Source organism: Chiloscyllium punctatum, chromosome 32 (genome assembly GCF_047496795.1).
Source record: "Chiloscyllium punctatum isolate Juve2018m chromosome 32, sChiPun1.3, whole genome shotgun sequence".
NCBI lineage: Eukaryota > Metazoa > Chordata > Chondrichthyes > Orectolobiformes > Hemiscylliidae > Chiloscyllium > Chiloscyllium punctatum.
In genome coordinates this window covers 39,562,089-39,577,589 of record NC_092770.1, presented here as the reverse complement: position 1 = coordinate 39,577,589, position 15,501 = coordinate 39,562,089, and the positions used below count along the sequence as shown (strand labels likewise).

General features: G+C 39.8%; 1 protein-coding gene across 1 annotated transcript in view; it reads left to right on the top strand.

The window, feature by feature from the left end:
* lrp6 (low density lipoprotein receptor-related protein 6) overlaps positions 1-14,041 on the top strand; it is a 192,974-nt gene extending 178,933 nt beyond the window's left edge. The window contains exons 19-23 of the mRNA XM_072552131.1: positions 3,168-3,278; positions 5,454-5,684; positions 8,374-8,510; positions 9,117-9,214; positions 11,975-14,041. Coding sequence (XP_072408232.1) covers positions 3,168-3,278; positions 5,454-5,684; positions 8,374-8,510; positions 9,117-9,214; positions 11,975-12,257 — 860 coding nt within the window. The 3' untranslated portion in view covers positions 12,258-14,041. The remainder of the gene's footprint in view (positions 1-3,167; positions 3,279-5,453; positions 5,685-8,373; positions 8,511-9,116; positions 9,215-11,974) is intronic.
* The last annotated feature ends 1,460 nt before the right edge of the window (positions 14,042-15,501 follow it).

Genomic DNA, 15,501 nt, shown 5'->3' with positions numbered 1-15,501 from the left:
CTCGAAGCAGGAAATACCCCTGGACCTCCAGGATTTAAATGTGGCATCTGTGAGCCCTGGTTGAAAACCCTATGCTCCCACTATAGGAGTATAAGGGGAGATTTTTTTGTGAGTTGCCCTCATTTTGCTGCATTATCTTCCAGGCTTTAATTGTGTTTAATACAATAGAGTTTTTACAATGGTCCATAATGACTTTCATTTTATCTAAAAATAAGAGATTAATAAGGGGGCACTTTGCTTGAGAGGCCTCGATGTCCATCCGGATTGGGTCTCGTGTGACCGGCAATCAATCGGCTGTGTAGCTTAATAGAGAACTCAGCTGATACTTCATAAAGTCTGGAAAATCCCGCCCTCCCCTTGCTTGTGGAAGCTGCAGCTCCTTTAACTTAATAAGGGGCTGTCTGTGATGCTGCTTCTGCTGTTAAGCATGCATGTTATCTATATTGCTACTTCAACATTGTGGCACCTCATTTTTTGGTCTATCGGGTGCTATTGTACACTCCATTGAACAGAGTCGATCTCCCGATCTGATGTTATGACAATGAGAGATAAATATCAGATCATGATTTTACATGTGGTTGAATTCACTCTTGGTGTTTATGTTGGTCCACTGTACCTGTAGTTGCCCACTGTTAAGCTGCTAGGTCTGTTCAAATATATCGTATTTAGTACAGCAATTGTGTTTCTCACAGTGGGTAGTATTCCCAATGTAGGATGGGATTTGACTTCATAGAACTATGCTATGGTTGCTCAGCTTAATACACTCATTTACAACCAGTAAATTGATGACGAATTAGCTTTTCTGTCTCCTGTAGGTTCCTTCAATACCTGCCACAGGCCAAGTATGGCAAATCTGTCCTTCAAATCTTGGCCAGCTTGCACAGTTGAGCCACTACTAAGCCAGTCTGAATCATGGACATTCAGATCCTCATCCAGTGTACTTTGTGTATTTGCTTATTGCTGCTCCTAAATAGTGTTCAGTTTGAAGAGCATTGGCGCATCAACTGATGGAAGATGGTAAATGATAAACTACAGGAGGTGTCCTTGGAAATTAAACAATGAGCTTAGAGTCAATTATATGTAGTCCAAGGCCATTCGCTCCTTACTGGACACTACAGTACCACCATCTCTACCCTGTCAGTGGAATAGCACATAGCCAGGGGTGGTGATGGGGGATCAGATACAGAGAACGCTGGAAAACCTCAGCTGATCTGGCAACATCTGTGGAGAGAGGTACAGAGTTAAGGTTTTGAGTCCAGCATGACCCTTCAGAGCTGTTGATGGAGTTTGGGACATCAGTTGTGAGCTAAGACTATAAATGTGACTGTTAGCCATTCGCTGAATCACCAGTGGGACAACTCTTCCCGTGTTAGCACAAGCTTCTGGTATCTAGACAATTTTGCAATGTTGAATAGGCTGATTGTACCATTGTTGTGTCTGAGTTTAACATCTAATCAATGTTGAGTAATCAGTCTGGTTTTCTTCTGATTGTGGGTTTTTATGTCAGTTTTGACAAAGTATCAGGTAGGTCATTTCAAATGGTAGTTAGGAATCAACTACATTGCTGTGGCTCTGAAGCTGTATGAGGACAAATTGAATATGGACAGCATATTACTTCCCCAAAGGATATTAGTGAACTGGTTGGATTTCTGATGATGATCCAGTAGTTTTGAGGTGATAATTATTGATGCTAACTTACATTAAGTTAATTAAATAAATTTAATTTATTTAAAGGGATTTGAACTCTCACTCCACTCTCTCTTTAAGCCTGAGGATTACTTAACAGTATTGTAATCAATAGGTTCTGATACCTGTACATCCCTGGAATTTTATGGCCTGACAGGTGCTTCCATACCTTTGGGTGGGGGAATTGTTCAGAATTGGAGAGGTGGGGGTTTGGAGTGACCAGGAATAGTTCATTGGGCATTTGGTGTTGGGGGCTGGAATTTGGAAAGAGAAGATCTGCTCCTCTTCTGATATCACGTTCAGTTAAGAATATAATACTAGCTTATCTTTTAATTTGTTGATGGGCTGAGGGTGTCTCTAGCTGTCTCTGGCTATGTCAGCATCTATTGCTCACCCCAGAAGGCATTTAAGAGTCCATCACATTGCTGTTGGGCTGGAGTCACATGTAGTCCAGATCAGGTAAAGACAACATGTTTCCTTCAAGAGCATTGTTATACCAGATGAGCTTTTCCGAATACTGACAATGGTTTCATGGTCACCTCTTAACTCTTTAATCCCAGGTTTTTTTAAAAATTGAATTCAAATTCCACCATCTATCATGACAGGATTTGAACCCAGGTCTCTAGTACATTACCTGGCTCTTTGGATTAACAACAACCCAGCAATGCTAAATTGCCCGTAGTGTTCGGTAAGGGGTAGATGTAGTGGTATCGGTGGGTTACGCTTTGGCGGGGCGGTGTGGACTTGTTGGGCCGAAGGGCCTGTTTCCACACTAAGTAATCTAATCTAATCTAATCTAATCTAATTAATAAGACCATTAGACCATCACTTCCCCATTTTTGGTAATGTCCTGCAGCCTTTAAGGACTCATAGTTCAATAACAATTAGATCTTTTTTTTTCCTGAAAGCAGCAACCGACTCTATCAATATTCTGGCTGCCCAATTTACCAAGGGGGTTTCAGATGAATGTTTAGGTGCCTTATTTAAAAATACAAAGGGTCTGCTTCAGGCACATGATCTGAATACTTTTGTTTTTCCATTTCTGATAAGATGAATAGTGCTCTATTGGCTGGTAATGACTCTCTACTTTCTGCTCACGATATTTAAAGCCTAAGTGCCATTGTACAGCTGAAGATGATTCTGGCGCCATTGATTTTCAAATGCAGGAAGTCTCCAATCCTATGGTCCGGAGAGAGCTGGATCAGTCTGCTTCCATTCTCAGCTAGCATCTGGCATGTAGTTACAAAATGACATTGCTGAGACTCTGTAGTACAACTGAGCAAATAATCTCAATGTTTTACTACTTATGAAACCATCTCAGTTGAACATTCTGATGGTAATTACATCTTATTGGGGAAGAAAGGTTGAAAACTGACTACTGTTTTTAAATTGCTGTGTATTAAGATGTGTTCCAACTCTGAACCTCCGCATTATGTTTGACCTCTCAAGAAAGTAAAACCTTTTCTTTGTCTGCTTCTCAGTTCTGTGTGCTATGGACCAGTTTCAATGTGCCACTGGACAGTGCATTGCCAAGCATAAAAGATGTGATCATAATGGAGATTGCACCGACAATTCAGATGAACTTGCGTGCTGTAAGTTTTCACCAAATATCACATTGTTTTTATTACAGGGTTCTGTTTAGGTAAGTTAATACTTTATATTTAGTGTGCAAAAATAGCAGTTTACTTTAGTCAAAGAATAAATACTTTTCCTTCAAACTTCTGCAGTGTAGCAAACAAAATGTGTCCTCTTCTCATTCTGGTATTTTTGAGAGCAGATGTTGGAAGGACTGCTCTACGTGCTTTGTTCTTAAATTCTCCTAACTGCTCTCAATTAACATTCAATCCCAATTCTAGCTTGACATTGTTACAGGTGCCAGTTGGGCTCTCTTATCAAAATGAGTAATAGAGCACTACAGATTCAATAAAATTTTTGAAAATTGCATAGTATTCTCAAGGAAAATGTTTGTTTCCTGGAACACTTTGGCTTTCCAGTTTATTTTGTCAGGTGTTAGCCCTGATTTCAGTGGCAGCTTTATCACCTTAGTATTTGTAATACTGAATGCCAGCATATTCAAAATCCTTTATTTGGGATGTGTTTGGGTGGATTCACCGTCACTAATGCTTCTTGCTGCTATTAGTCAAGCTGCCAATACCATGTGGTGAAGCGTATCAACATGACGCCTTAGATAAAAGATGGGCTCTTACCTTGATTAAATAGTACTGGTTTATTATATTTTATTTACTAACTGGTTACATTATCTCTACGGTTATCTTGTGAGACATCAGGCTGAACTTAAAAGTAAATGCACATGGCTACTTTAGCTACATACCATTAATGTAAAGAGCAAAACAGTCAGTCTGGAATACAGAGTGTGTGAAAAACATTGTACGATGCACTAGTCACTCTTAGGTGGGGAGGGGTGGTGGTAGTGTTGGCTCCACTGAAGAACAGTCCTTTAAACCCTCAGAGGTAGGGCTTATCCTGTGAAGTCAGTTAACCTTTTCAGTTAATACTTATACAATACTCAAAATCTGAAGTTCTGGGTCCAAGTTCCATTCCAGAACTTGAGGACAAAAATCAAAGCTGACACTTCAATGTGACATTGAGGGAGTACTGCACTGTATCAGATGCTGTCTCCATCTGATAAGATGGTAAATGAAGCCATTTTTGTCCCCTTGAGTGAGTGTAAGAGACCCTGTGGCACTATTTCAAAGAAAAATCTAATTAACTTCATAAACAATATCTGGTTGTTATTGTGTGCAGTCAGTTCTGATATAACATGCATTTTTTCAACACAAATTGGCTTCAACATGATTAAAGAATATAGACCATTATTTATTGAACGTGAACTTTCTTCCATGTATTTTATATAAACGCGATTCTAGCTTCATCAATTTTACATGGTGTGGCTATTGAGCAATTTTTGTACAATGCGAGGATTGCATGAGAATGGAACTATCAGAACAGATTGTATATTTGGCTGTTTGTGAACAGTGACTATATTTCACGTGCACTGTATTCGCCGTTTATGCTTTGGAAAAGGTGCTACGTACATCCAATATATTTTATTTGTATTTGTGGTGATTGCCAAACTAATGAGGCCTTGAGGCATTCACAATGCAGTGTTATAAGAAATTACAGAATTATTGAAAATTAAGGAGGTCATGCTAAAATGGGGCAAGAAACAATTGAATTGAACTGTGCTATTTTCACTAACAAAAAGTATTATTTAAATTTGGCAGCTGGAGGAGGAACTAAGACTGTGTGTTTTATGTTGGGGTGAGGTTAGACACCTGGGAGGGAGAATGAACAGCCACAATATTACAGATGGTAATTTTAAGATTGAAATTCGTACTAGGTCTAATTGCAGATCAAGTTTCTCCATTGCAGGTTTCTGCTCCATAGTTTCAGTAATATGATGAGCTGAGTGTTATTAACATTACTGTAGAGCTTTAGTAGTTTATTTTCCATTGTTACATACTATCACTGTGCAATTGGCTTAATGTGGAGTTGGCAAAATTGAAATTTGAATTAATCCTAAGAGATTTGCTTTTAGTTATTTTCTGTTTGCTTCTCCTTTTTGAATCTAAACTCAGGATTATCATATTTAAATAAATTTATCTATGTACCTCTCTTCTGTACATTCCTATGTATAAAGATTATAAACAGTCATTTCATACCAACTATATGCAATAAATTTACCTTGGTCTCTACTGACCAAGAGAATCAATGCTTTGTCAAATATATTTCTGCTAATTTATTAGATCCTACAGAAGAGCCTACCCCTCAACCTACAAGCACCATTGGTTCAATTATTGGTGTCATCCTTTCTGTCTTTGTGATTGGAGCTATATACTTTATTTGCCAACGTGTTCTGTGTCCACGGATGAAAGGCGATGGAGAAACAATGACAAACGATTTTGTTGTACATGGATCTGCTTCAGTGCCTCTCGGTTATGTGCCACATACTAACTCCCTCCCAGGATCACTTCAAGGTAGGAATGCTTTATCATCATAGATTGAAAATTGAGGCCTTGTGTTAAATCACAGTGGAAAACTATAATTTTGTCGTTGATTAATCAGGCTTTTCTGTCTTGTTGAATTTGATTTCCTTTTATGGGAACTGTTTTAATGTAGCTTACTGCACATTTTTTTTAAAATTGTACTTTATAAGGCTTTTTTTTTAGATTAGATTACATTACATTACATTACAGTGTGGAAACAGGCCCTTTGGCCCAACAAGTCCACACCGACCCGCCGAAGCGCAACCCACCCATACCCCTACATTTACCCCTTACCTAACACTACGGGCAATTTAGCATGGCCAATTCACCTGACCTTCACATCTTTGGACTGTGGGAGGAAACCAGAGCACCCGGAAGAAACCCACACAGACACAGGGAGAACGCGCAAACTCCACACAGTCAGTCACCTGAGGCGGGAATTGAACCCGGGTCTCTGGCACTGTGAGGCAGCAGTGCTAACCACTGTGCCACCGTGTCGCCCACAATCTTGCCCCTCAGATTTAAAACATCCCATGACACAATTTTAGGTGGATACTGATACTGCATAGGAGAAAAAATTAGATTGATAACTACAGCAGCATTAAATTTTGATATATTTTACCATTGGTGCCCTTTCTTCTATTGAAGCCATCCAAGGTTTCACTTATTTGATTATTACCTCAATGGCTTTTTCTCATTGACACCACCAGCTATTTGGTTCCATAAGCACTGAATATTTTCTGGGTGTCATACTGGAGGAAAATGAGCAGTTACTTCGAAAACAAACAATGCAGTCATGCCATTGTTGTAGTAACATCTGATCTAGTCTCTCCCTAATAATCATGTACACATTTTAAAGAGGGCACTGATTAGAGTGGGGTGTGTAGCTGAAATTCTCCTTTCCTGAGACCAGCAGCAACCCTTCGACTCTGGAGACATTGCCTGTATTTCTTGCTTGATTACATAAGATTTATATCACGAGGGTCATCTCCAAGGCTTTTCTTATAGCCAATATTTCAAGACAGTCACTACCTTTTGTAGAGGAAATTCCTTCACCTCTGTTTTATTCTGTAACTGTGATCCTAGTTTGAGATTTTCCACTAGTGGGAAACATCAGCGCAACATTTACCTTGTCAAGCCCCCTTAGAATCTTGCAGTTTTCAATCAGATCACCCCTCGTTTTTCTAAACATCAGTGACTAAAAGCCTTAATTGTTTAACCATTCTTGATAACTCAACCCCTTCATCCAGGAATCAGCGAGGTGAATCTCTTTTGAATGGCCTCTAATGCTTGCATGATCTTATTTAAATAAGGGGCCCAAACTGTTCACAGTAATCTAGGTGTAGTTGTCTAATCAAAGCCCTGTACAGTTGTGACAAGATTTCTGTTTTTATACTCAAAACCCTAGTAATAAAGTCAAATACCATCTGCCGCCTGAATATCTTGTTGCACCCATTATTCCTTCTGTTTTCTTTTACGTGGGCCCCGAGATCTATGTGCAGTGGCAGCAACTTCAGAACCAGAGATCAGTGTTGCAAACAGCATCAGCACACTAGTTGCTCTGCATAGACCCTTTGAGCAGCTGAATACTGCGAATGCTAATTGCACTTGCACGCTAACTGTGTTTTGTGCATAAGAACATCCAGATCTATCAACACTGCACTTTTATGGAGTCTCCCTCCATTTTAATAATCTGCTTTTTGATTCTTCCAACCAAAGTGCATGACCTCACACTTTCCTGCATTTAAACTCTGCCAAGTTTTGCCCACTCACCTAATTTATCTATATACCCTTGCAGACTCCTTGAGTCTTTATCACCACATACTCTCATAATTACTTTTATACTGTCAGAAAATTTTGATACACATTACCTCATTGTCCAAGTCATGAACATTGATAGTACGTATTGACCCTATGACACTCCGACTTTCAGACCTGAAAAAATGTCATTGACCCCGATTGTATCTTCTGTTATTCCCAATACCGTGAGCTCCTGTCTTGAGCAATAATGCTGTGTGTGGCACCTTATTTGAATGCCTTCCAGAAATCTAGATACATTACATCAACTGATTTTTCCCCTCTATCACTGCATGTTATATCCTTAAAAGAACCTTGGCCACACGTATCAAATATGATTTCCTCTTCACAATACAGGTGGTTCTGTTATAACACACATTTCGTCAACGCAAATTAGCTGTAACGCAATTGACAAATTGGCATGCAGTTTCTTCAGCGCAAACCTTTAAAATGTGTATCGGCTGTAACGCTATTACAGTGCCAGCAGTTTCTAAAGCCCAATTTTTCTATAATATGGGGTTGCAAAAGAACACAGCTATCATGTTATACCAGAACTGACTGTACTGTGTTGACCGTCTTTCAGTTATGTTAATCTTTTCTGAATCTCAAGTCATTTCTTCATTAAAATGCCATCTTATTTTGAATTTTGACACTGTTGTGAAAGCATTGACTATTTTCAACTGCAGTAGGGCTAGTCCTTCATCTCTCGTCCATTTCAAGGCGAACAGTAATGGGTGGTTGGTTAAAGCAAAGGAGAAGGGGAGTCACAAGATCTGGCTCATGATTGTGTCTGCATCTTAAATAACGTCGTGTATTGTTTAAACATACTTACTGTGTTGTATATGTTTAAATTAATTACTGGTTGTGTTTTCTTTAATTGTAGGTATGTCCCGTGGCAAGTCTGTGATGAGTTCCCTAAGTATTATGGGTGGAAGCAGTGGGCCACCATATGACAGGGCTCATGTTACAGGGGCCTCATCCAGCAGCTCTTCAAGTACAAAAGGCACTTACTTCCCTCCTGTAAGTAGACACATTATTTATCAACTTTGACTTTTTTCTTATTTAAAGAATAGCCTAAATTAAACCAATATAAATTACATTTTAAATATGAAGATATCTTCACCATGCCTTATTTTCACTTTGCTCTTTTTTTTTTGGCTGAATCTATGTTTACATTCCCAGACTGTGTGAAAAAAGGAAAATATTGTATTGGTCCTTTTTCGCAACAAATCCTACTGTTTTTTTTCCTGAATTCTGAGGTCAGCAGAACAAACTTTTGAGAACAGTTGCCAGCAACATACCAGAACCTTTATACAAAAGATAATTTTTCATGTGTATCATGGACAGAGTATTGACAGATCATTTGAGTGTATGGCAACTGAAACACCTACATTTTGTTAGAGAGTGAATATAGTGGACTTGGTCCTCTCTGATCCCCCGAGTTTCTCATTTGATGATACTGAGACCGTTGCTTTGTTTCTTTCATGTTTCTGGCTGAAATAAGTCAACACTGCGTATGAATCTCAGAAATATCTGTTGCTCATATCACAAATGTGTGGTTACCATTCTGAACGTAACTTTTAAACAGATTACTCGTATTTATAGTTTTTTTTTCTTCTTGTCTAGATGCTGAATCCTCCACCATCACCAGCTACTGAACGTTCACATTATACCATGGAATTTGGTTACTCCTCCAATAGTCCTTCTACTCACAGATCATACAGGTAAATGGGGAACACAATGAGATTAGCAATTTAATAAACTGCCTTTTCCTGTTTAACTATTTCTTAACTGCAGCAGAATCCTCTGAATTCTCCAATTTTAAATGGATAATTTTGGAGAATTCCAGGTGCTGGGAAGTTGCCTGTCAAAATCTTCAATTTTCTGAGCAATTGTTTTGGAGTCTGCTGTGATGGGAGTTCTACAGGGTCCCCATGCGCAACTCCCATCTAAGCATTGGAGACAATTATCTGGACATCGAAAAATGCAGACCAATACTCCATTACAGACATGGTTTAGACATGGATAAAAGAGCTAAACGCCAGATGTGAGGGGAGGTAAGAGGAGGGTATCAAGGAGCACGAACGAAACAAGATTCAATAGGTATCAGGGAAAATGTTCTCTGCTGGTTAGAGTCCTACCTCGTACAAAGGAAGGTGGTTGTGGTTGTTGGAGGTCATTCAATCAATCCCAGGACCTCATCACTTCAGGAGTTTCTCAATAGACAATAGGTGCAGGAGTAGGCCATTCAGCCCTTTGAGCCAGCACTCCATTCATTATTGTGGTTCTGTTCGCCGAGCTGGGAATTTGTGTTGCAATCATTTCGTCCCCTGTCTAGGTGACATCCTCAGTGCTTGGGAGCCTCCTGTGAAGCACTTCTGTGATGTTTCCTCTGGCATTTATAGTGGCCTGTCTCTGCCGCTTCCGGTTGTCAGTTCCAGCTGTCCACTGCAGTGGTCGGTATATTGGGTCCAGGTCAATGTGCTTATTGATTGAATCTGTGGCTGAGTGCCATGCCTCTAGGAATTCCCTGGCTGTTCTCTAATGTTGTCCCAGTCGAATTCATGTTGCTTGTCATCTGCGTGTGTGGCTACTAAGGATAGCTGGTCGTGTCGTTTCATGGCTAGTTGGTGTTCATGGATGTGGATCGTTAGCTGTCTTTCTGTTTGTCCTATGTAGTGTTTTGTACAATCCTTGCATGGGACTTTGTACACTACATTGGTTTTGCTCATACTCGGTATCGGGTCCTTCGTTCTGGTGAGTTGTTGTCTGAGTGTGGCTATTGGTTTGTGTGCTGTTATGAGTCCTAGTGGTCGCAGTAGTCTGGCTGTCAGTTTGGAAATGCTCCTGATGTATGGTAGTGTGGCTAGTCCTTTGGGTTGCACGGGGTGGGGGGGGTCTCGCACGCTGTGTGCTGCTGCAGTCTCCTGAATGGGGAGACTCTGAGCCCCAAAGGAAAGGCATTTAATTGATTAACCGAATAATCAATTATCCGAACAAAATAGTGCCCACCCATTACGTTTGGATACTCAAGGTTCCCTTTACCCACCACTCTCTGGGTGAAGAAGTTTCTTCTCAACTCTGTTCTAAATGGCCTACCCTTAATCTTAAACTGTGTCCTCTGGTTCTCAGAGTAAAATCCTCTGCCTCATCAATAGCCTTCCTTTCATCATAAGTCAGAAGTTTGGAATTTCACTGACACTAAGATTCAACAATATTTATAATTACTCCAATACTGAACCAACTTGTGTTCATAAGCTACAAGGCCTGGTCAGTATTCAACTTGGGCTGATAAGTGGCAAGTAACATTTGTGCCTCACTAGTGCCAGACAGTGACCATCTCCAACAAGAGAAAATCTAATACCTTTCTTTGACATTCAAAGCCAGGACCATCACCTCAACTTCTACTGTTTATATACAGCTGTTATTGTCCAGACAGTGTACTGGTTCAACCATTTAAATATTTTGGCTGTAAGAGCAGGTGAGAGGCTAGGAATTCTGTGACATGTAATTCATCTGGCTACCTAATGCCTGTTCACTATCTGCAAAGCGCAAGCCTGAAGTGTGATGGAATATTCTCCATTTGCCCGGATGAGGGCAGCTCCAACATCACTCAAGAAGCTCAGCACTGTCAAGTCAAAACAGCATATTTAATTGGCACCTTCCACCACCTTCAGCATTCACACTCTTCACCAATGTGCAGTGGCAACAGTGTGTACCATTTACAAGATGCACTGCAAAAACTCTTGGCACCTTCAACGGTACCTTCTAAAGCCATGTTTTTACCTACCTAAAAGGACAAGGGTAACACATACCACATGCAAGTTCCACTCCAAGTCACACAACATCCTGACTTAGATCCAGGATCGGTGATATGGTTCCGTCTTCCTAATGATATTCTTGTATTATATGGCCCCTGCAGTCGTTCAAGAAAGCAGTTTAACATCACCTTCTAAAGGGTAACTAAGGATGGGCAGTATATAGTGGTCCAGTCAGTACAATCCCATGAATGAATAAAAGGAATTACTGCATAAGCCCAGTCAGCCAAACTTCAAAAATAAGTGATTTTGTAAGCAGCTAAACATTTTACTGCCATATAAAAGCAAAACCTTGCAGATGCTGGAATTATTAAATAAAAACAGAAAATGCTGGAGAAGCTCAGCAGGTCTGGAAACATCTATGCAGAGAGAAACCAAGCTAACATGTCAAGTCCAATTTGACTATCAAATCACGTCTGATTTGAAACATTGACTGTGTTTCTCTCTGCACAGATGGTTTCATTTTAAAATCTGGTTTTCTTGCATGAAAAAAATATCTTCGAGAAAGGGATGCTTCCCCCCCATTTTAAGAGAAAAGTAATTATGCTTTACATGGTCACCCACATTTTTTAAATCTTGTTTTTAAAAAACCCAGCAAATGAAAATTGCAAGTACTTTACAAGTAAATTGATATTAATAGCTTGTATTTTCTTTCTCCGTCTATAGCTACAGACCATATGCTTACAGAAATTTTGCTCCTCCTACTACTCCTTGCAGTACTGATGTCTGCGACAGTGACTACACCCCTGGAAGGAGAATTGCTACAACGAAATGTTATAGCGATTTGAACTATGACTCTGAACCATTCCCTCCGCCTCCAACTCCACGGAGCCAGTATTTGTCCGCTGAGGAGAACTATGAAAGCTGCCCACCTTCTCCTTATACAGAAAGGAGTTACTCGCATCATCTTTATCCACCCCCTCCCTCCCCATGTACAGATTCCTCATGAGCACCATCTTTGCCTATTGTAAATAATTGTTGATATGAAGAGACTGCATTTTAAAAAAAGGTGATGTGATTTGTACAGTGAAAATAGATTGGGAGGGAAGGGAAATGATTTGCAAGCATATTGTACAGAAGAGAGGATATTTATATATTTTCTAACAGCGCCTGCTGGTTGTGCCATAAAATTTGTAAAAATTTGTACAAACAAGATTTTTTTTTCCACAAACAAAAATGCCTTAACCCAGGGAAGCAACTGTACCTAAGAAGACATAGAAGACTAGCAGACACATCAACAGGGCACAGGATACTGGATGGATTGCAACTCCAGTGCCCAAAGTTCTATAGTGAAAATAAAATTTAATTATCTTCTGTTTCCTATACAAGAGAGAGAGCTGCACAACACTTACAGAATTGAAAGCAGCAACTCAGAGAGCTGGCTTGAGGATCTTGCCTTTTTGTGCAAAACTGTTTCAGTAACATTCAGCTGAAGGAGAGCATATGCAGAGTCAGTTCCTGAGATTCTTGTCACACCAGCGCCAATAATGTATATGATTTCACAGTGAAGCCAATGTCAGCCACACTGCAGCTTTTAAAGTTGCATGTGCTCTGAAGCTATTCTGCACCTTTGCTGCAGAGTCAGAGTGGGCGAACTGGACGAAAGTCAGCTTCTTTGTGGTGAAAATCATTATTTTAAAGTAATTTGGGGACAAGTAGTGGAATAGCACCTGTGACGTTTTGAAGTATTTGACCAAGGGCATAAACCATGCCTTGATACTTTTTAAATTCTTAGTCAATGAGCTTTTAACTTCAGTGCCCGCAAATGTTCTGAGTGTATTTTTATACCACATTGTGTAGATAACCTATTTATAAGCTATAAGATAACCTTGTATTAGATTTCCTGTAAAGCCTGTCCCTATATCCTTGCAATACGTTCATGTATAGTTGTATTACTTTATGCCTCATTTTATTTTTCTATAAAACATTAGTATAAGGTAATGACAATCTCAGATTTTTTTTTAATAGATGGCCAGATGAGTTTATTTTTTCCATTTTAAATGTAATTTTCAATTATCAGTTAAGGTACTGTGCAAAATACAGATTATCACCTTTATATTATTACATTGTATTAAAAAAACACATTTTGTAGCAAAAACTGAATACTTTGTAACAGTCATTGCGATTGATGGAAATGCCAAGTGAGTCTAAATCATGATGCAGTCATTTAAGGTATTTCTAGTATTCAATTATTTAATTATGTCACTATTCCATAAAATAATTTGATCAAGATATGCATAGGATAATTAGTACATGAGGATTATTAAACTGTCTGCTGCTGTGTACATGGAGCCAGGAATGTCTGGAATATTTCTCCGGGTATACGTCTAAGTGAAAATAGAACTCTGTGCCAAATTCTAATACAAAAATCACCCCAGTGGTGTATGTCTAAAGTAAACAATCTTGTTTGGAAGTGAAGGATCTGGTGCTGCTCAATGTATTAATTGTAAACCTTTGTTTTCTTCCTTTTGACTTTCCTCCTGTCAATTGGAGCTAACTATTTTGTTGTGTACCAGGTGCAATCCCCTAGTACCGATATACTTTGCAAGGATGTGTTTGTGTTAATGACCAACATTTGGTCAGTCTTATCCATTTGCTTAATATCATCCTGAAAATGTAAAATAAGTGCTTTATTTGTCTGAACTTTTTTTTTGTATAAAGCTCTTTCTGTTACTCTCAAGTCAAGTTGTAACAAATGAAAATTTGATTTTTATAATAAAACTAAGATTGAAACTTGTGTATTTATTCTTTTCACCAAGGTAACCAAGAAGTTGAAAAAAAATGTTGAGAAACTACTGAATTTCGTTATTCAGACTGAAAGGACTGAAAATGCTGCATCCCATTTGTGGATGTATCAAATTTGAGATAGTGTAGTAACTGTAAAGGTTTTATATAGACACAGAACATAGAAGAATACAGCACAGTACAGGCCCTTTGGCCCTCGATGTTGCGCCGATCCAAGCCCACCTAACCTACACTAGCCCACTATCCTCCATATACCTATCCAATGCCCGCTTAAATACCCATAAAGAGGGAGAGTCCACCACTGCTACTGGCAGGGCATTCCATGAACTTATGACTCGCTGAGTGAAGAACCTACCCCTAACATCAGTCCTATATCTACCCCCCCTTAATTTAAAGCTATGCCCACTTGTAATAGCTGACTCCATACGTGGAAAAAGGTTCTCACTGTCAACCCTATCTAACCCCCTAATCATCATGTACACCTCTATCAAGTCACCCCTAAACCTTCTTTTCTCCAATGAAAACAACCCCAAGTGCCTCAGCCTTTCCTCATAGGATCTTCCTACCATACCAGGCAACATCCTGGTAAACTTCCTCTGCACCCGTTCCAATGCCTCCACATCCTTCCTATAGTATGGCGACCAAAACTGCACACAATATTCCAGATGCGGCCGCACCAGAGTCTTATACAACTGCAGCATGACCTCAGGACTCTGGAACTCAATTCCTCTACCAATATAGCCAGTACGCCATATGCCTTCTTCACTGCACTATTTACCTGGGTGGCAACTTTCAGAGATCTGTGTACATGGACACCAAGATCCCTCTGCTCTTCCACACTACCAAGTATCTGACCATTAGCCCAGTACCCCATCTTTTTGTTACTCTTACCAAAGTGAATCACCTCACACTTAGCTACATTGAACTCCATTTGCCACCTTTCTGCCCAGCTCTGCAGCTTCTCTATATCCCGCTGTAACCTGCCACATCCTTCCTCACTGTCTACAACTCCTTCGACTTTCGTATCATCCGCAAACTTGCTCACCCAACCTTCTAACCCTTCCTCCAGGTCATTTATAAAAATGACAAACAGCAATGGTCCCAAAACAGATCCTTGCGGAACACCGCTAGTAACTGCACTCCAAGATGAACCTTTGCCATCAACTACTACCCTCTGTCTTCTTCCAGCCAGCCAATTCCTAATCCAAACCTCCAACTCACCCTCAATGCCATATCTCTGTATTTTCTGCAGTAGCCTACCATGGGGGACCTTATCAAATGCCTTACTAAAATCCATATATACCACATCTACCGCTTTCCCCTCATCTACCTCCTTAGTCACCTTCTCAAAGAATTCAATAAGGTTTGTGAGGCACGACCTGCCCTTCACAAAACCATGCTAACTATCCTTGATCACATTATTCTTATCCAGATGTGCATAAATCCTA